Raw genomic sequence first — 20,032 nt, 5'->3', positions numbered from 1 at the left:
GGTGTCATTATATTGGCTGGATTGGTTGACTCATCAACCACATGAATAAACTCCATCTCCAGCCCCCTTCTCCTCCCTGGAGGTCCTTCTGATATTGTACAGCTCAAGTCCCCAACCCTCTAATCACACAGGCGGTGTGGTTCTGGTAAAGCCAGTCCCAACTCTGAGACCGAGAACATCTACCTGCCCACCATAAGTCACCTCATTAGTATCAACTCCCATGTGGCCTGAGGGGTCTACCATGAATAACAAAGACACTCCTATCACTGCAGAGATTCCAAGATTTAATAAGCTCTCTCCCAGGAACTCAGGACAAAGATCAAACAAATTCTTTATTATGCAACATTGACTCATAACTTACTCTTTACTATTTCCATGTGTATCTTTGAGTTATGATATTTTTAATGGGAGAGAATGAATAGATTAATGAAGGTAAGAAAAGCAATAAATAAAGATCAGTTATATTGAGGACACTTAACCCAGTGGAGAATACAGTGGATAGCGCCAGGGCCTGACTCTCTGTAACCATAATCATATCTTTTAAATTTTGCTAAGGGCCAGGAGCTAGTATAATCATTGTCAGCTAGAGGTCATCGGCTAACACCCGGGGAACATCCCATCCCCAGGTCACTGCCTGCCTGACACCGTAGGCTGTACATAACAAGCCACTTAAATGCCCATGAGGGAGAGAAAGTAAAATAAACATGGAAACTGGGCCACCAAGTCATGGCATCTGTGTTTAGCTGGAGAAACCATGTCCAGGCTGGAAGGCTTTTAAATTAAAAATTGAAAAAAAGCATAGAAAGGGTAGGGGGAGAAAAAAAAATGTGTGTGCTATCAAAACAAAACAGATTCCAGATTTGACTCTTCAAAGGGCCTGCCACTTCCAGCCACCATTCCTGTTTTACCAGTGGAACCTGTTGATTAAAAAAATAAATAAGCCAAATAATCATCATGATAAATTAGCTACCATCTATTTAGTGCAAGTTACTGTTTTGGGTGATTTTTCAGACTGCTTTTCTAATTTATTTCTCCCTATAACCTTGTAAGGTTGATATTATCTCTGTTTTACAGAGGAAGAACTTCAGGCCCAGATAGCAAGTATATTTGCTCAGACTTCTTAGGCCCTGCATCCCTTTACCCTCTTGAAAATCACTGAGGACCCCCAAGAGCTTTTGTTCACATGGATTATGTCTATTGATGGTTATACTCTGACAAATTAAAACAAAATTTTACAATATTTACTTGCTTGGCCTTTTAACAACAATAACAAATTTATTATCTTTTAATATAAATCACATCTGTTTATGAAGAATGACCATATTTTCCAAAAAGTGAGCAATATGAGTGGCGTTGTTTGACATTTTTGCAAATCTCTTTATCATCTGGTCCCATAGAAACAGCAGGCTTCGAATATCCACTTCCACATCCAATCTGTTGCAACATCACACATGCTGTAGCTACTGGGAAACTTCTCTATAGACTCATGAGAGAATGAGCATTGAAAAAAGGCAAATAATATTAGTATTATTAAGAAGATGGTTTTGACCTCACGGACCCCTTGAAAGAGTCCTAGGGTCTCCCAGAGACCAGGGACCACACTTTGAGAACCTCTGTGCTAGGCTGTCTTCCTGTCTCTTCCATAAGTTAGCATTTGGTGACTGAGGAGAGAACTGGGCCCCATGGTGCTTTGACTGGCCTCCTGCACCAAGCCCAGCTGAGCTTGGAATGCTTTCCATGTGGCACATTTCAGAGCCTTTTCAGTGATCCAGGCCCAGAAATTTCAGAAGGGACAAATTTGGCAAATGATATTAGAAGATTTAATTTTAAAATGTTTTACAACTCTTTGTGAACTGTACATACATTCTGTCAGCAGCCAGAAACAATGGAATGTAGCACTTGGTTAACAAGACTGAAGTAAGAAATTTCCAGATGTTGCGTTATTAATGGTATCCAGCTAAGAGACCTCTTATGAAATACCAAAATGAACAGAGGTTCGTCAATCCGGATGCTAGCCTCAGATGACGGATACGTCCATTCAGCTGTAATTTACATGTTTATAAGTGCTATAAGGCATTTCCTGAAGCTCTCTTTGACTATGTAGATAGTTGAGTTAGAAACAGGAAATCAATGCCCTAAATTGGAGAGTTTCCCAGATTCCATACAACAGTACAATTAGACTTTCTTTCATATCCCCACTCCTCCCACATAACCTCCGAATGAACACACACACATACACATACCTCAAAACCAGAACAAGAGTCCACACCAACTTCCTTTGCCCTCCAGAAGGACTTTCATGCTCTCAAGACCTAGGCTTTGGAACTGGTTCCACTCCACTTTCAGTGGTCTTTGGTACTTCACCCTTTAAACTCAGTATTGCTTTGTTTGGGGACACATGGTGTTCTTCATGTTCTTGCAAACAAAATTGACAGAAAATGCCCCCTGGCAAAGCAGCCAAGGTGTGGTAGATTTATGATGTCAGAAAACAGGGTTATTTGATCCAAGCGGTGAGGCACACCGGGAGTGTCCAGAGAAACTCAGCCCACCTGAATCCCTTAGTCTTTGCCCAGCGACTCTCCAGTGCCTTTGCAGCTGGATCAGCGACTGCTGTGTTCTCCCCTAGTAACCGTCTTTTTCTTTCTCTGAAGATGTGGGAGAAGGCAATCAAGCTGAGCAAGGAGTTGGCTGAGAATTATGAGAGCAAAGTATTCGACTACGAGGGCCTGGGCAATCTCCTGGTGAGTCCGGGTCAGAAGACGTCGAGCCTCCAGCAGGGCTGCTAACTGTAGCATCTGTGAAAATGGTTTCGTAAGTTTAAGAAAGAGAAATGACGTTCCTTACGATGGAGAAGTACACCTTGCTTAGAAGAAAAATGAAGAAAGATGAGGTCTAAAAGCTGTTATCGGTATTTCTCCAGATTATCCTTGACAGGGGACTCAGCAGCCCTCTCTCCCTGTGCCTCTCGCTCCTCTGTGGACCCTCCATAGCCCTGGCCCAGCTCCCCTTTCCCCTCTCAGTTCCTCTGCCTTCCAGGTAGACTGTCTGCGTTTCAGATGTTTTCTGACGTCTGTTCATCGAAATTACTTGTCCTGTGGTCCACATCCTCAGGGCTCTGCTGAATGAATGAACTGCTCATCTTTGAGCTTTGTCTTTTATCTTTATTCTCCAACTTTTAAATCTTTTTTTTTTTTTTTTTGGTTTAGAAAAGTTTTTTGTGTTTTTGTTTTTATTTTATTTGGCTTTGTTTTTGTTTCATTGTGTTTTTATCTTGATTCTGCAATTTTGCCTTCCTCCTGCTCCGAATGTCCCTGGACTGCTCTTCTCTTCCAGTCCCCTGCCCTTGTGTATTACACCTGGCTACTGGCACAGGTCACCTATTTCAAAACAGTAAAGCGAAACAAAAATTGCCTTTTCTATGCCCAGTGGGAGGCCAGCACAACATCACACTGGGTTATTTTTAGTGGAGGAGTCAGAAAACGTCAGATCACCCATTGTCACGTAATAATTTGAGGAGATAGTTGTCAAGATCACTTTGAAAAGAATTTGCGTGTGTGTGGTACCAGCTTCTACTATCATGCAAAAAGTCACATATGAATTTCCCTAACTACATGAAGCTGAGGTGTGTGTAATGTAACATTACCTTTCTAAGAAAACACTGCGATAGAAACCTTCAGGGAGGTAGTGTAGTAATACAGTCATGCTAACCATTGTGGGAGGGGACAGCTGTCAAAGTCCCCAGGTCGAGCTACCTCTTTTGCTTCCTTTAAGGCTGACCCTCTACACCCTGGCCGGGAAAACTCTTCCCAGGGGATAATTAAAGATAGAGGTGGTACCAGATATTGAAAAATAGAACATCACCACCACCTTCTGGGCACTTGTAGCTGAACTGAGGACTGGAATCTAAACCACCTGCATGAACTGGAAAGTCTCTTTTTCTTTCCTCATATGTCTCTCTTCTAGGGCAGCCACCCACCTGAATCTCAGAAAGTGCTTCCTAACCTTTTAGGGGTCCTGAACCCACTTCAGGAAACTGGTGGAAGCTAAACAGTGCCTCCCTCCACAGATGAATGCACACACATCTGTCTTTCTACCTATAACTGCAAGGATTCCCAGACCCTCCCTGGCCCGTTCACAGATGCAGGTCCAAAACCTGCGATCCAAGGGAAGGATAAAATTCTTTGGCTCACAAGATATTTTCCAAAGACCTTTCATTTCTCTGTGTTACATGGGAAACAACAAAGCAAATAGTCTGAACTTTTTGTTCCCCCCAACGGTGCCCTTGTAACCTCCCCATGGAATGTCTTGTTTTGTTTTCCAGAAAAAAAGAGCCTCGTTTTATGAGAACATCATTAAGGCAATGAGGCCTCAGCCTGAATATTTTGCTGTTGGCTACTATGGACAGGGCTTTCCTTCTTTCCTACGGGTAAGAAGCCTGAGGGTGGTCTCCCCAGCCATTAAGTCGTGCAGTCTGAAGGAGGGAAGGTCTTCATCTCTTTTCCAGATGGGCCCAGCGTGTTAGCAGCTGGAGACCCGTGTTCTCACTGTGGGAGGTCAGGGAGGGAAACCATTTCCTAAGCGGCTGGTCTCTTCATCCCCTGGCCGCCTATGGTATTCTGGCAGCCTTTTTGTAAAATGACTTTTTCCAGGTGGAATGGAAAAGGGAAAAACAGAACTATCCCCTCCGCTGGTCTGTTGCTGAAGGTCAGGCTGGGGGAAAGTGTGGATTGATGTATCTAATTGTTTATTTTATTTCCAACTAGAGCTAGTTTGAAAACAAATATCCCCAGGACAAGACTGCAGAAGTTTCACAAAAATAAAAACAGTTTTGTTGTAGCAGTGAGAAGGACCATGTTTATCTTTCTTCTCAAAATTTTTTATAATGTGATACTGATTTTACAATCTAAAAAGCAAACCAAAAAAAAAAAAAAAGCCCTCTTATTTTCTCCCACAAAAAAGAAGCCTCTTTCAGTGCTGAGCTATGTTTAAATATATATTATCCATCTTCCTTCCCCTAATTAAAAAAAAAGAAAAAGTGGAAAGGAAAATACATTCCCTGCAGTGCCTAATAAGGAAGTCGTTCATTCATTCATTCATTGACTAGCTGTTTGCTTAGAGCCTACTGTGTGCCAAGCATGAGAGATACAGTGCTGATTTTAATCAGATGTGGTCCTTGCTCTCATGGATTTTACAACCTAATAGGTGAGATATTTTTTGTTTGTTTGTTTGTTTGTTTTTAATTATTTATTTATTTATTAGCTGCCTTGAGTCTTTGTTGCTGTGCGCAGGCTTTCTCTAGTTGCAGAGAGCTGGGACTACTCTTCATTGTGGTGCATGGGCTTGTCATTGCAGTGGCTTCTCTTGTTGCGGAGCACAGTAGTTGTGGCTCACGGGCTTAGTTGCTGCGCAGCATGTGGGATCTTCCCAGACCAGGGCTCGAACCCACGTCCCCTGCATTGGCAGGTGGATTCTTAACCATTGCGCCACCAGGGAAGTCCTGAGATGTTAGTTAGATAATCACACAAACAAATATAAAGTTAGAACTGACCAAGACAGGTATTCTGTGCTAGATGAGTTGGTTAAGCGAGTAAAATGAAAACCTAGTTCACATAAAAATTGTATATGATTGTTTATAGCACTGTTACTTATAATCACTAAAGATTGGATACAACTCACATCTCCCTCAGCTGGTGAAAGAATCAGCCAAGTGTGGGACAGCCATGCAGTGGAATCCTACTCAGGAAAAAAAGGAGTAAACTCCTGAGATACACAGCCACGGGGATGAATCTCAGATGCATTGTGTTGAGTAAAAGCAGTTAGACCTTAAAGCCTACATACTCTCTGATTTTATTTATGTGACATTCCGGCCACGTCAACACTCACTATAGGGATGGAAAGCAGATCAGTGGTTACCTGGTAATTGGAGCCGGGGGGGAAGGTTGGGCTACAAAGTGACATGGGGAAATTTTGGGTGGTGATGAAACTGTTCTGTATCTTAATTGTGGTCATGGTTATGTTCGTCAAAGCTCACAGAATTTTACACTGAAAGGGGAAGTCACGAACGACTTCCCAGGGAACTTCTGCTTCAGCTATGATTTGAAAGGTGCACTGAGAGTTAAGGAGGTAAAGGGGATAGGAAAAGGCATTCCAGGCCGAGGAACTAGCAGGCAAGGGCGTGGCAGGGGCTGGGAGGGAAAGACCAGTGCCTGGGAAGGGAGGGAGCTGGGGGGGTGGGCAGGGAAGATGAGGCAGGCAGTGTAGGAGGAGCATGGGGCTTTGTGGTTACCTAGTGTGTTTTGCCAGCACCCTGAGAGCGTTAGGGAGCCATTGCAGAGTTTTTGTGTTGGCGAGGTCATCTGGCTTTGGTGTGGAGAAAGGGTGGGACGTGCGTGTAGATAAGCCCCTAGAGACCATGCGAGATGTTCAGGGAAGAGATGACAGGCCAGCCTAGGAAGGTGGCTTTAGAGAAAAGTAGAAAGGTGAATGTGATGGAGACGAAGTAACCATATTTGGTGATTGATGGGAGATGAGGGTGAGAAAGAGGGAGGTGGTAAGAATGATTCCTGGCTCTCTGGGCTGCATGATTGGTGGGGCAATGGAGCCATCCGCCAAGATAGCAACACTGGGAAAGGACAGAATCGTGGAGGAGGGAATGAATCCACTCACTGAACAAAAATTTACTGAGCTCTTCCTGTGGGCCTCGCTGTAATATAGGCCTGGGGGCAGAGTTCAAAACAAACTCAGATTCCTGAAATTGTAGAGCTTCTGTTCTGGCTTAGGGAGACGAATAAATAAATAAATACTAAGATAAATAAGTAAAATATTGAGTGTGTCAGATGGCCTAGAACAGTGCCTCATACAAGGTAGACACTCAACAGGTATTGTAGAGAAGATGCCTCAGGGGAGGTGAATGGAGAGGCAGGTGATGGGGGTGGGGGTGCCGTTTTAAACAGAGAGAATAGGAAAGACGTCAGTAAGAAAATGACATCAGAGCAAAACCCTGAAACAAGTGAGGGAATAAGGCAGGCAGCTCTCAAGAGGGGACCAGACAGTGAGAACAGCAGGTTCACAGGCCATGAGGCTGGGGATGTGTGAGGGCAGGTAGAGCACAGGGTCAGAGAGCTGTGGGTACCAGACTGCAGAGGGCCTTTGGGATCTTTATAGCTTGTTTGTTGAAAGTGTGGCTTTAGACATACTCAATATGAGATAGATCTGGAACATCTGAAAAAGATGTGTCAACAATTTGATAGACGAATGGTTTGGAATGCAAGGGGAAGTTCTAGGCTGGAGATAAAAGCTGGTGGGTTATTTCCATGTCCTGGACACTGGTTGTGGATAAGGTGGCCAAGGGAGATGGGAGTAGCAAGAATAGAGGGTCTGGGACAGAGCTTTGCAGTGGATTCTGGTCTTAAATTTGCTCTCGTTCATGGTAAGATGTTAATAGCTGCTGCGCTTGTTACATATGACTATTCTGTCACATGGAATAACAGGCATGAACTAGGAGACAGCAGTGGTTCAATGAAAACAAGAAGTCTAGGCTTTGAAGTTGAAAAATTGGGATCTAAATTATCTGCTGGATGACTGTGATTTTGGCCAAATCACGTAACCACCGCATCTTGGTTTTCTGACCGTGAAATTTGGGAAATAAGGCCCACATTGCAGGGCTGATTTGAGAATGAAATGAATAGCAGAGGGGAGTGCTTTGTAAACTGTACAGGAGTTTATAGATGTTATGTGTTGCCAGTGTGAAGAGTAGAGAATCCATGTGAATGATGCAACCTAAGTGCCCTTCTGTGTTAAGGGCTCTTTCCCCAAACTCAGAATGTATAAAATTGTGTTATCCTCTCCCCCAACCCCAAGCAGGCCTCCTTCTCTTCTGCTTCTGCCGGTGGCACCACTGTTCTCCCTGCTCCGAGGTTGTCACCTCCCTCATCCTCACCAACACGCCCATCCCTTTGTCTACACCGAACACCAAAGACGCAAACATCAGACCCCGTAGCTCCTCCTCCTCCCACAGGGTTTTGCCAGGAATCCCTACAGTTGGGCAGATTAGGCTGACTATACTTCCTCCTCCTCACGTTGCCCCCTCCTTCCAGAACCTCCAGTGAATTCTCAGGCCTTTGGACCATTGACCTGCCTTTCAAGGCCTTTCATATTCCAGCTCGCCCAAGCATGTTTCTTCTACTTGGACTCCGTACGTTCTGCCTTGGGCCTTATCCTTTTCACTTCATCAGTCACATAAATTTTTCCCAGCTTGGAAACATTTTATCATCAATTCCAAAAGATCTGGCAGTTTTCACTGCCCTCCGTGTTGAGCCTAGAAGGTATGTTGCCTTCAAGGTACTTACATGATCTAAATTATCTTACTTCTTTACTTGTTTTCTCTCTCTCTCTCCACCAGAGCAGGGTCATCATTATGTCTCTAGTGTCTGGCATATCTCATTTGCTCCATACATATTTGTTGAGTGAATGGACAAGTGATTTTAAAAACATTTTACAGGACAGTAGGGGCCCAGATTTTAGTTAAAAAATGGATCATGTGTGCACTTTAATACTTAGTACTTATCTGAGTGACAATTAGAGGAGCAGGAACCTTCAAAACATGATGACATTTGAACTTGCAACAGCTGTGAGGGGAATTTCTTCTGTGCCGGGGGCCTGGAAAATTTCTTTTCAAAACATCCAATTTTGTTACTTTTAATAAAGAGAAAAAAACCTGCAGTTTGGAATGGAGAGAATAGTATCGAGGGCAGTTATTTTGTATGAGACTTCAGTGTTGCCGTCCACGGTGATCTCCAGGATTGGCTTGGGACGGCTGCAGATTAATCCCGTCCTCTGTTCCTGTCTCACCTGTTGTGTTGATTCTCTCTGTACTTGCGAGTCTAAGGCAGTGCCTCTCAAAGCGCTGGTTCCCTGACTGTTATTGGATCGTGATGAGAAAGGAGCTTGCACCTCAAATTACATGAGTGCACGTCCTTCATTGCAAATTTCTTGGCATGAAACGTATCAGCTAAGCTAAACAGCCTGCTGGGTGACGTCATGGGTCTCCATGAGGGCACAGACTCCCGATCCCCTTGTGGATCAGTGTAGACTGTTTGTATATACCAGCCGTCATCCTTAGGCCACTCAGTGAGAAGCTCTGCACGAAGCATTTCTACATCTGTGACTTAACTCCCTAAAGAAACCGTGAGCTCCTGTCAGATATGATGGTTGCTGTGGGGCACATCGCAGGTGTTCATTGAGGACGTGGCTGGGCACTGCCCTTGGCCTGGGCAGGACAGTGGCTTCCTCAGGACAAGGCTCCCCCGTTACCCCTGCACGCTTTGCACTTAATTCTTCTCCTTGCTGTCCTGACCTGCAGAACAAGATCTTCATCTACCGGGGGAAGGAGTACGAGAGGCGAGAAGACTTCAGCCTGCGGCTGCTGACCCAGTTTCCTAACGCTGAGAAGATGACCAGTACCACGCCCCCGGGAGAGGACATCAAGGCCTCCCCAAAGCAGTGTATCCTCATCCCAAAGTCACAGCCCAGGGGCGCTTGAACCTGCCGCAGCCCCAGCCCAGCCCGAGAAGCTGAGCGTTTAATCCCGTGCCTGCGTGCAGATAGGTCCTGGCCTCAGACTCATTTAACCATGCTGACTCAGTGTCCCATTCTGTGTTAAAGCTTCGAGAACCTAATGTCCTTAGCGTGGGGCTCTGATGTAACTGAAGGAGAGCGATGCCAAGCAAATGTTGAGTATGAAAGGATGTGTGTTATAGCCACAAGCAGAGCCTGAGGAGAATAGACTTCCTGTTCTGAATTCTGGATCCTGGGTAAAGATGTGTAGCTCTTTTTTGGTAACGTATAGTGTCTTATTGCAAAACCAATTCCATGCTTTTTTAAAAATAAAGATGTTTTAAAAGTGAACAGTATTCTGAAAGAAGTCAATAAGACAGAGCCAGCATGGCATGATAGACAAATAAGAAACAGGACTCTGGAGCACACTGCCTGGGTTCAAGTCCCAGTGCTGTCACTTACTGTGTCACTTTGGGCAACTTAATGTCTCTGTGCCTCAGTTTTCTCATCTATAAAGTGGGGATGGTGATCATTCTTCCCCTTGGAGTTCTTGTAAAGATCGAGTATCTGTAAAATACTAGGAACAGTGCCTGGTAAATACATAATAAAAGTTCAGTATGTATGAATTATTATAGATTGCTCTGTAGCTACAGAAAGACAGACAGCAGTGATAGATCAGTAGACAGACCTGCCTTTCAGAGAAGAGTATTGTGGCCTCTTAACACAGTGGATGCTTGGAAAAGGAAGGTTTTCTGGGAAAAATGGTTGTTTCAGTTGTGGAGGTTCAGAAAACACTTGAGGGGCCTCCTTGGTGTGGGAATGAAAAGAGGTCTTCATGAATTGGATGTAAAAACAGGAGTCCTGGAGCTCGGCTCAAAGTCACGTCTGCATAGTCATTTGACCTTGGCAAGTTGCTTAATTTCTCCAGGCCTTGGTTTTCTCATCTATAAAGTGTGAGGGGAACTCTGTTTTTGCCAAGTATTTAATAGCATTTCTGTGAAGGTCAAAATAAAAAGATCATTTATGTGAAAATGCTTTGTAAGCTATAAGCTTTGTAGCATAAGGCATAGCCCTGCGGTTCTCAGATTTTATTATACTGAAGAATCACCAGGGAGAGATTCTAATTCATCAGCTGTGAATTCTAATTCTGCATTTTGAGTAAATCTCCAGGTGATTCTGGTGCCAGTGGATGGCAGCCTTCACATTGAGAAATACTGGGAGTCAATGTTAGGTCTAGACCCAATGCCTTAAACTTTAGTTTCAATGCTATACATTTGGAAACGTGGTTGGTAAAGGCAGAAAAAGTCATATCTAAGAGCAGATCATTAAGTCAGAGAAGGAAGCCTTACCCCTGAGCTGGGTTGGACGCCTAACTTCATTTACCAGCTGTGTGATCTGGGCTTTCTCACACCCTCGGATTCTTCATCTGTAAAGGGGATTAATAACATCCATCTGGAAACTGTGGTGTTTATTGGAGAGAACGTATTCAAAGCACCTAGTACAGTGCCTGGCTCTGGCCCTTGGTACACAAACAGTATCCAAAGATAGAAGAAATTCCTATTGCCTTGGCTCTGGAATCTGGCTAATTCAGAGAGATCTTGTCTGAAAGAAATGATTTAATACAACTTCTAATCACCTGTTTTCCTGAAATTTCACTAATGTCTGTTTTCCTATGACAAGGTTGTTTGCCACGTGTCTGACCAAAAAATGTTCCAGAACTATGACTTAATAAGGCATTTTGGTAATATGTAAGGGAACCCCATTTTCAATGTGGTCCTGGCATTTGGTTCAAAGGAATAATTAGCATGGGAACCATTTCCATCAGTAAAGCAGGAGGAACAGGTGGTCCTTTCTGCTGTGATAGCTTCGTGGCCCAGCCCTCTTCCTTCCTTAACGAGCTCCTCAGACATGCAGTGTTTCACTGTAAAGCCAGTGATGAGCTTGCCGCCCAGCTACAAGGATAAACCAGTTCCAGAGCAGATCTTAAAGTAAGTGGGTTTTTGGTTTGTTTTTTTAAACCATATGTCTCTCTCACACTTTTATGTAGAAGTCTATCAAGCCAAAGCCTTAAATTTATTACAGTTTGGAAGACCTTCTGTTGTCGTCATCCATTTGGTCTGCCTTACCAGAAGATCGTAGACTGGGAGGTGTGTAAGGCTTATAACAACAGATGTTTATTTCTCACATTTTTGGAGGCTGGGAAGTTCAAGATCAAGGCGCTGGCGCATTTGGTGTCTGTTGCATGCCTTCTTTGTTGGTTCATAGATAGTCATCTTTTCACTGTGTCTTCATGCGGTGGAAGGGGTAAGGAAGCTCTGTGGGGTCTCTTTTTTAATAAAGGCACTAACCCCATTCATGAGGGCTCCATCATCATGAGTTAATTATCACCCAAAAAGCCCACCTCCTGACACCGTCACATTGGGCATTAGGATTTCAATATATGAATTTGGAGGGACATAAATATTCAGACCACAGCAGCTGTCCCTTCCATTTTCAGTATAAGATGAGATCTTGGTAACTCAAGGGATTTGGAAAATTTTTTTTAAGCAGAGGGAAGGAAATTGAGAATTTCACCCTTAGGTTTCAGATCCCCCAGTTCCTTATTCCACTCAGAAGGATGAAGGTAAAATGCTAGTAGGATTGATAGGACTGTTAGAAAACTACACAAATGAGACCACAAATATGGACCTAAATCCATATGCCTTTCAAAATTGTAAGCTATGAGATAGATTCATCATTAATAAAATTAAGATGTGCAATAAACTCAAATTATGGGGACTTTCCTGGCAGTCCAGGGGTTAAGACTCTGCACTTCCACTGCAGGGGGTATGGGCTCTATCCCTGGTTGGGGAACTAAGATCCCACACGCAGCACTGTGCAGCCAAAAATGTTTAAAGAAAATAATCAAATTCTGCATCGTCTCAGCCTTCATCGTGGAGACTGTGTCAGTTTTGAGATAATTTAGTGGATCTGACTTAGTCTAAGAAAGATGTGTCCCAGGTTTTGTTGAAGGAGTGCTTGTTGTAAGAAAGAAACCCCAGCGTTGTGGCTGTGTCTTTCCCCAGCTACTACAGAGCCAATGAAGTGCAGCAGTTCAGTTATTCTCGGCCGTTCCGGAAAGGAGAAAAGGATCCTGACAATGAGTTTGCTGTGAGTCCACCCCCTTGGCCTCTAAAACAAGATGAAATTGACATTCACAGTGGCCTTCCACCCAACCAGCACCTACAGCAGAAATGATGGCAGCCCTGGGGATAAAGGGTGCATGTGCTTATTACCTAGTCAGCAGGCTATCCCCTCAGTGGAAAACTCTAGACTAGGGATCCAGGAACTGGGCTCCACTCCTGGGCCTGCCACCACCATGACCTTGATTTGAGCAAATCACGCCTCTCTGGTCCTCAACTTTCCCATCGAAGAGGGTGAGGGGGACCTAACAGATAATCCTTTCAGCTTTAAACACTTAGAATCCTTAAAAGTTTGGGAGAATATGGCCCTTTCACTAAGGAGGCACTGAAAGTAGAATCTCTAGATAACCAACAAGGACCTACTGTATAGCACAGGGAACTCTGCTCAATATTCTGTAATAACCTAAATAGGAAAAGAATTTGAAAAAGAATAGATACATGTATATGTATAACTGCGTCACTTTGCTGAACACCTGAAACTACCACAACATTGTTAATCAAGTATGCTCCAATATAAAACAAAAATTAAAAAGAGAGAGAATAGAATCTCAGCTGAACCTGGGAGTTTTGCTGTTTTGCCTGGGAACTGACCAACATTTCCTACTTTCCTTCCTTCCACTAGACCATGTGGATTGAAAGGACCACGTACACGACTGCCTATACCTTCCCTGGGATTCTCAAGTGGTTTGAGGTCAAACAGATTTCGACAGTAAGTCATTTGAAAGTGGAACTCAGAAAAATCTTTCTGTCTCCAAGTAGAATAAGAGCCTTTGTTAAATCCTCCCTCCGGTTCTCACTAGTTCCTCTGGCCCACTTCACTTTCCAAAAGAGAAATAAAAGACAAGCTTGTAGAATAGAACTCCTTTGTAAAACTGATGTTACAACACCAGTCCTAAAGGTTACTCCCAGTGAATGGCTCTTTTATGACCAAATGGGTGTTGTCTACTCAAGGGTCCTGTCAGTGCCCCAAAACATTTTTGGAATTCCTCCTTTGAGTTTGCTGTCAATCACTTTCTTCTCTCCAAGAACATTTCCTCTTATTTGCAGCTGATCACATCACCATTCATCCTAGACTTTTCCATCTTCATCACTCCCCAAAGCTGTTCGCTTTACCTTTTTAAATATTTATTAAATCCCACCCCCCGCTCCCCACCGCCCTCCTACTATGATACTCTGTTTCTAGTCCCTCATTCATCTCTGGTTGATGCCACTGAAAAAGCCTCCTGATTGGCCTCCCTGCCTTGGCTTTATAGGTCTGTTTTCCTCCCTGCCTCAGAGTGTGAATTCCATGGTGAAAACCTGACCATTATCATTCTCCTGCTTAAAACCTTGCTGTAGCTCCCCAGTGCCTAGACCAGAAAGCCCATGCTCCCAGCACATGCGTCCAAGGTCTTTGCGACTAAGCTCTTCCACTTCATCTTCTATGGAATCTCCTGGAACTAGGTTGCCCATTCTCTGCTATGTCAACCCTCTGCGACATTGGGTCATTTTCTCTGCCCAGCATGCCCTCTCATCACTTTCTAACCTAACTCCCGTTGAGATTTAGTTTAGGTACCAGGTTCTCCAAGAAGCCATCTCTGATACTCCCAAGCTGTGTTAGATGCCCTTTCTCTGTGCTCTGTCACAACCTGGACTTATTTCTAAAGAGTTGCCTACCATGCTCACATGCCTTGAAACCTCCCTACCCCCACCCTAACCCTGTAAAAACCATATGCTCCTCCCAGCCATGAATTATACCTTCATCACTTTTGTAACCGTGGTGCTCAGCACAGTACTTGCATGAAATAAGCAACCAAGAAATATGTCTTGAACAAATCTGAACTGAAGTTCAGTGTGTTCCATGCTGCTAGTGATAAGTGATTCTTCTTCAAGTCTGAATATGATTTTCGACAGAGGCTTTTGGAATCAAGTCTGGAGTAGGAGGTCATGCTTGCTGATAAGGGGTCAGTTGAAGAAGGAGATGATTTTTCTTGAATCTGGTTTGGAAGACATTTCCACAGGAGGAGCTCTCTCTGAATCCATATTGCATCTTATTTCATTCACATCCAAAATCCAGCTTGATTATTCTAATACATCCTACTATTTCTGACTCCTGTTAACGATGAAACCTGTACTAAGGCGACATAATGTATGGTCTGGATGTGTGGCTTCCAAAATCACTTACCTTTTCTCATGAAAGGAGCATCAAACCTCTTACCAGTGAATGTTTTGGGTTGTGCAAAAGTGTCTTGGATCAGATATATTGCTCCTCTATTGTCATTGATCATCTGGAAAATCTCTGAGGAAGATTTGCCTAAGAAACAATCATTAGTACATCTCCAATTTTGTCTTCTCAAAATTTCCGTAGACACTTTACTGCAAGAAATAATCATTACCATAGCTCCAATTTTTAAATCACCCTTGTACTTTCTAAGAAGATTTTTAAATAGCTTATTTTGCAGCTTACCAACACCATTTCAAATAAGTGTGCTATCCTTATTAATAAACATGACTTTGGGACTTCCTTGGCAGTGCAGTGGTTAAGAATCCACGCTTCCACTGCAGGGAGCGCAGATTTGATCCCTGGTCAGAGAACTAAGATCCCACATGCCACGTGGTGCGGGCCAAAAACAAACAAACAAACCATGACTGTGACAAGCAAAATGTCACCTCTCCATTGCTTGGTGGGAATTGTGTGTCTTTGAGTGGAAGACTTGGGCTTTTCCCAGTCTTGGCCATGAAGCTCACGTTGTCTCTCCCCTGTCATGCTGTCTGTTATAGGAGGAAATCAGTCCTCTGGAGAACGCCATCGAAACCATGGAGCTCACCAATGAGAGGATCAGCAGCTGTGTCCAGCAGCACGCCTGGGATCGGTCCCTCTCCGTGCATCCCCTCTCCATGCTGCTTAGTGGCATCGTGGACCCGGCTGTCATGGGGGGCTACTCCAACTATGAGAAGGTGGGCTGTGACCCGGGATCCCCATGGGGCCACCAGGTCTGGCGTGTCTCTCCTGCCTCCTCTGGCAGCGTTGTGCAATGGTGACTTCGTTTCTTACGACTTCTCTGAGAGATTTTCACGTTCCCCACTTCATGAATGGGCAAATGAAATTAATGACAAGCCTCCCCCTGACCTCATACCTCCTGGAGACCATCAGCCACCCAGCCAGGGTCAGGCCATTGTCTGGTAGAGTCACCAGAAGATCAACCTGATAGACCTCTGGTTGATTCACCAGCTGTGAATTCTCTTCCCAGTCCCTCTCTCCCCTGGAAGGTAGGAAGCACATGAGTGGACCCCAGATCTGAGGATGTCCCGGAACGGAAGCAGCATCTGTGGGAAACACAGAGCCATGCTCTATTTGGGCCCCTGACATGGTGTGTCATTGGCTGTATGGGTGAACGCTGGCCTTGGCTCTACAGTTAAATTAGTTCAACTAAGTGTCATATCTGTTACTCTGGAAAAACATGAATGGAATGCTCATCACATGGAAATCCATTGCACAGGGTTTGGATGTAGCAGCATTTAAAGTGGAAGTAATGTAGTCAGTAAAATTCAGTTACATATAATTAATAGAGGCAGGATTTTTAATTGCTAGGTATGTTTTCAGTGTCTAAATAATTTGGGGGACCTCTTCTTGAATATACATAAGCAAGTTACACCCCTGCTGAGTAACATGGAGAGTGAGTGGGAAGAAGAGATGGATGGGGAGGGTGAGCAGAGGTTAAGAGGACTGGTTCTCTTTTTCCCATTTGTACACAATGACTTAGGAAGACCAGGAGCTTCAGAATCCATCACTCTTATGCCCCAGTTCTAGCTTCCCATTGGCCAGTGTGTGCTCTTGGGTGAGATACTTAACCTCTCTGAGCCCCATATTTGAAAAAAGTGAGGAAAATACATAACTGACAGGAGTGGCGAGGGGCTTAAGGGAGACTTCCTGTACATAAGGAACATCATACAACGCCTGCCATGTAGTGGAGGCTTGATCAATGTCGGTTTTCTTCCTGTCTCCTTCTGCCTGCTTGGAACAGAATGTGTGATTTGAGTGGTTTTGTTTGTTTGTTTGGTTGGTTGGTTTTTGGCTTGTGGGATCTTAGTATCCCAACCAGGGATCGAACCCACGTGCCCTGCCTTGGGAGAGTGGAGTCTTAACCACTGGACCGCCAGGGAAGTCCCAATTTGAGTGTTGTTGACGAGCAGGGCTTACCAGTGCTCTGTGACTGCTGCTACAGTGATCTGTTTTCCTCTGTCTTCTCTTCAACCTCTCAGTCTTTTTCAGACTTACTATTCTCAGCAGCTGGGAAAGACTCAACACCAGAGAGAAATTCCAGCTTGCCCATGTTAGGTTTTAGTAATAATTTCCAGTGTTACAATGGAATTCAATACTAGGACACAGAATACAATACTTTTTTTTATACTGTAATGATTTCAGTGTGTGTTTTTTCCTATAGGCTATCTGGTACTAATTTTGATGTGTCTTTCCAAGTATTTGTTTTTTTCTTTCAGAATGCCCCTAAACTTTGATTCATATATGCCAATATATGTGACTACTATATAATTTTATATGAAGTTTTTTCCAATGTGACCATCTTCTAATTAAAATAAAAAAAAAAGGAAAGGAAAGGAAACAAAGGATATATAAACAAGTTTACTTCAGGAACTTTTAAAAATACTAGTTTATACTTTTTAATTAATATGTATGACTGTACATTTCTAAACATAAGAAAAAGGTAAACTCATTGATCACCTGGAACTGTTGCGATCAGTTGGGGAATCTATCATTACCTGCTTGATACAGGCGACCTATTTTAAGGCTGCTTTTTAATCAGTGCCTGAGTGACCAGAACCCAGGAGCTGTTTGCTGTAATTCATCAGCCCTTTCTGTTGTGAAGTAGGACTCTGCTAGAAAAATTAATTTCAGGGCACTCTGCTCTAGTGTTCCCTGACTCAACTGATGCCTTGGGAATTTCATTGCATTTTATCAGAGGTCAAAAAATTTTAACTTTCAAAAATTTAAACTCCGTGTATTTTGAAAGGCAAAGGTGGCTGACCAAGTACTTAAATACTTCATTTATATTGACAGTCCCTCTAAAGATGAATCTGTGATAACGAGCTGCTCTGTAAATGTGCTGTCTTATTTCCTTTTTGTGATACTTGGATTCCATATATTTATATTCTCTGTTGTATTCGTTTTCTAGGGCTGCCATGATAAAGTACCACGAACAGGGTAGCTTAAAAAATAGGAATGGATTGTCTCACAGTTCTGGGGTTCAGAAGTCCGAAATCAAGGTGTCAGCAGTGTTCCCTCTGAGGCCTGTGAGGAAGAGTCTGCTCCTGGCCTCCCTCCTGGCCTCTGTGGGTTGCTGGCAACCTTTGGCATCCCTTGCCTTGTAGATGACTGTCTTCTCTTGGCTCTTCACGTGGTGTTCTTTCTGCATACATGTGTCTGTCTCCCCATGACACCAGTTAGATTGGTGTAGGGGTCCATCCTATTCTCATGTGACCTCATCTTAACTAAGTACCTCTGCAATAAGTCTGTGTCCATCTGAGGTCGCATGCTGGGGTCCCAGGGTTGAGGACTTCAAACTATGAATTTGGGGGAGACACAGTTTAACCCATAACATCTTACCACAAGGTAGAGAGTTTGCACATATCCTGTTTTCCGCACAAAATGGGCTGATCCCTTTTATAACTGTATCCTGTAGTTTCAGGAACTCTTGGGTCATGGGGTGGTTTTCTTAATAGTGAAGCAAAAGAGTGAAGGGGAAGTTTGAAGGCTGGTCTTTGAAAGCACTCTCAGAAATGATGGTTATGGTACAGGGAGAAAACAGATAACTCCCATTTTTGAACTCTGTTGGAGCTCAGATGTTCACTACAGATTTTAGTTTTTCTTTCCTAATGAATTCTGTCTTTAAAACGGCCTCCCGTGTAACACCTATATTTACAGTTTGAGTTTGGGTTTTATTTCCCTATTATGGGAACTTTCCATGAATGTCTATTGACGATGTTATGGTTGACAAGCTCTTGACATATAGTAAATGTAACCTGCATTTAATTTTTCAAAACACTTTCTCAGCTATAACAATTCTCATGTCCTCAAAATAGCCTTTGGGATAGATGACTAGTAAGAAAGTGCCAATATGAATCTTCAGGAAATGTGATACAGCCTATAAAATGCTGGACAGGAGACCTCGCAGCCACATCTTCGGCCTATTAATTTTTTTGCTCTTTCCTTTGTAAGATCTAGGCACTTAGTCTAATAAATAACCTTTCGATATTGTCGTTTGGTCTTTTCTTAGTTCTTTGGGGAAGTTATTTTAATGAATGACATTCTGCTCTGCTGCTGCTGCTGCTGATTTGATTTGCATGTGTGTAGCAATTGTTCAGAATGTACCCTTGCTAGGAATTGCATGATTCCAGAAAGATGACAAAATAGCCTTTTCCTTTTTGAATTGTCCACTCTGGTGGTTTAAAGTCTATACCAGGAAAGGAATGAATGTTTACTTAATCATCCCTGGTTCATCAGACCAAACAGAAGACATGTTTCACCCTTCCAGCCTTCCCTCCCCTTCCTTTTAGGGTCACATACATAGATGGGAATGTGTTCTAATCAATATTGCCAATGCTCTGCTTTTAGGCTTTTTTTACAGAGAAGTACCTGCAGGAGCATCCTGAAGACCAGGAGAAGATTGAGCTGCTAAAGCGACTAATAGCATTGCAGGTATGTCCAGAGAAGTGTGGCTGGACGGCTCTCCACGCTCCCTGGGTGGCCACCATGCATGACACCAAGATATTCTCTAGGGCGTCCATCTCCAAGCCCACATTTAGGGTTACTTTTTTTTTTTTACTCCTTGGAATCACAACCTATTTATTTATTTGGTGAGACAACATAGGTAGAGCATTCCATTAGACTGCCCAGTGTCGAGAAGGGTCTTCTTAGAGGAGAGATTAAAGTCCCCAGATTGGTTGGCTGGCTTGCATTTCCAGCTGAAAGATGTTGACCTCAGTTTCTCTCTCTCTCTCTCCCCCACAACTTTCATGAACAGTGGGAGGAAACGCAGCCATACAGTTCAGTCCAAGGTGAAACCTATCAGTTGCTCCTGCACAGAAATTCCCCCAGGCTCGCGTGAATTTGCCTTGCCTATCCGCTTTTCCCCTGGTTACTTGTATCCTTGGTGTGCAGATTCCTCTGCATCTTTGACCCAAGGGCATCCAGATGCCAAACTTTACACTGAGAAGCAGCATTTTCATTTTGTATGTGCTGTCTACTCATTTACCTACCCATCCCCACCCTCCATCCTTCCCAGCCTCCAAATCTGTAA

At 43.6% G+C, this 20,032-nt stretch overlaps 1 protein-coding gene across 2 annotated transcripts in view; it reads left to right on the top strand.

Annotated features, from left to right (window-relative positions):
• DOCK5 (dedicator of cytokinesis 5) overlaps positions 1 to 20,032 on the top strand; it is a 97,821-nt gene that overhangs the window by 62,588 nt on the left and 15,201 nt on the right. For both annotated transcript variants that reach the window (XM_057724415.1, XM_057724416.1), the window contains 8 exons: positions 2,652 to 2,741; positions 4,322 to 4,426; positions 9,362 to 9,503; positions 11,462 to 11,543; positions 12,621 to 12,705; positions 13,360 to 13,446; positions 15,498 to 15,674; positions 19,348 to 19,431. In XM_057724415.1, the coding sequence (XP_057580398.1) occupies positions 2,652 to 2,741; positions 4,322 to 4,426; positions 9,362 to 9,503; positions 11,462 to 11,543; positions 12,621 to 12,705; positions 13,360 to 13,446; positions 15,498 to 15,674; positions 19,348 to 19,431 (852 nt within the window). The remainder of the gene's footprint in view (positions 1 to 2,651; positions 2,742 to 4,321; positions 4,427 to 9,361; positions 9,504 to 11,461; positions 11,544 to 12,620; positions 12,706 to 13,359; positions 13,447 to 15,497; positions 15,675 to 19,347; positions 19,432 to 20,032) is intronic.

Source organism: Hippopotamus amphibius, chromosome 2, assembly GCF_030028045.1.
Source record: "Hippopotamus amphibius kiboko isolate mHipAmp2 chromosome 2, mHipAmp2.hap2, whole genome shotgun sequence".
Lineage (NCBI taxonomy): Eukaryota > Metazoa > Chordata > Mammalia > Artiodactyla > Hippopotamidae > Hippopotamus > Hippopotamus amphibius.
This window is presented reverse-complemented; position numbering and strand designations above follow the sequence as displayed.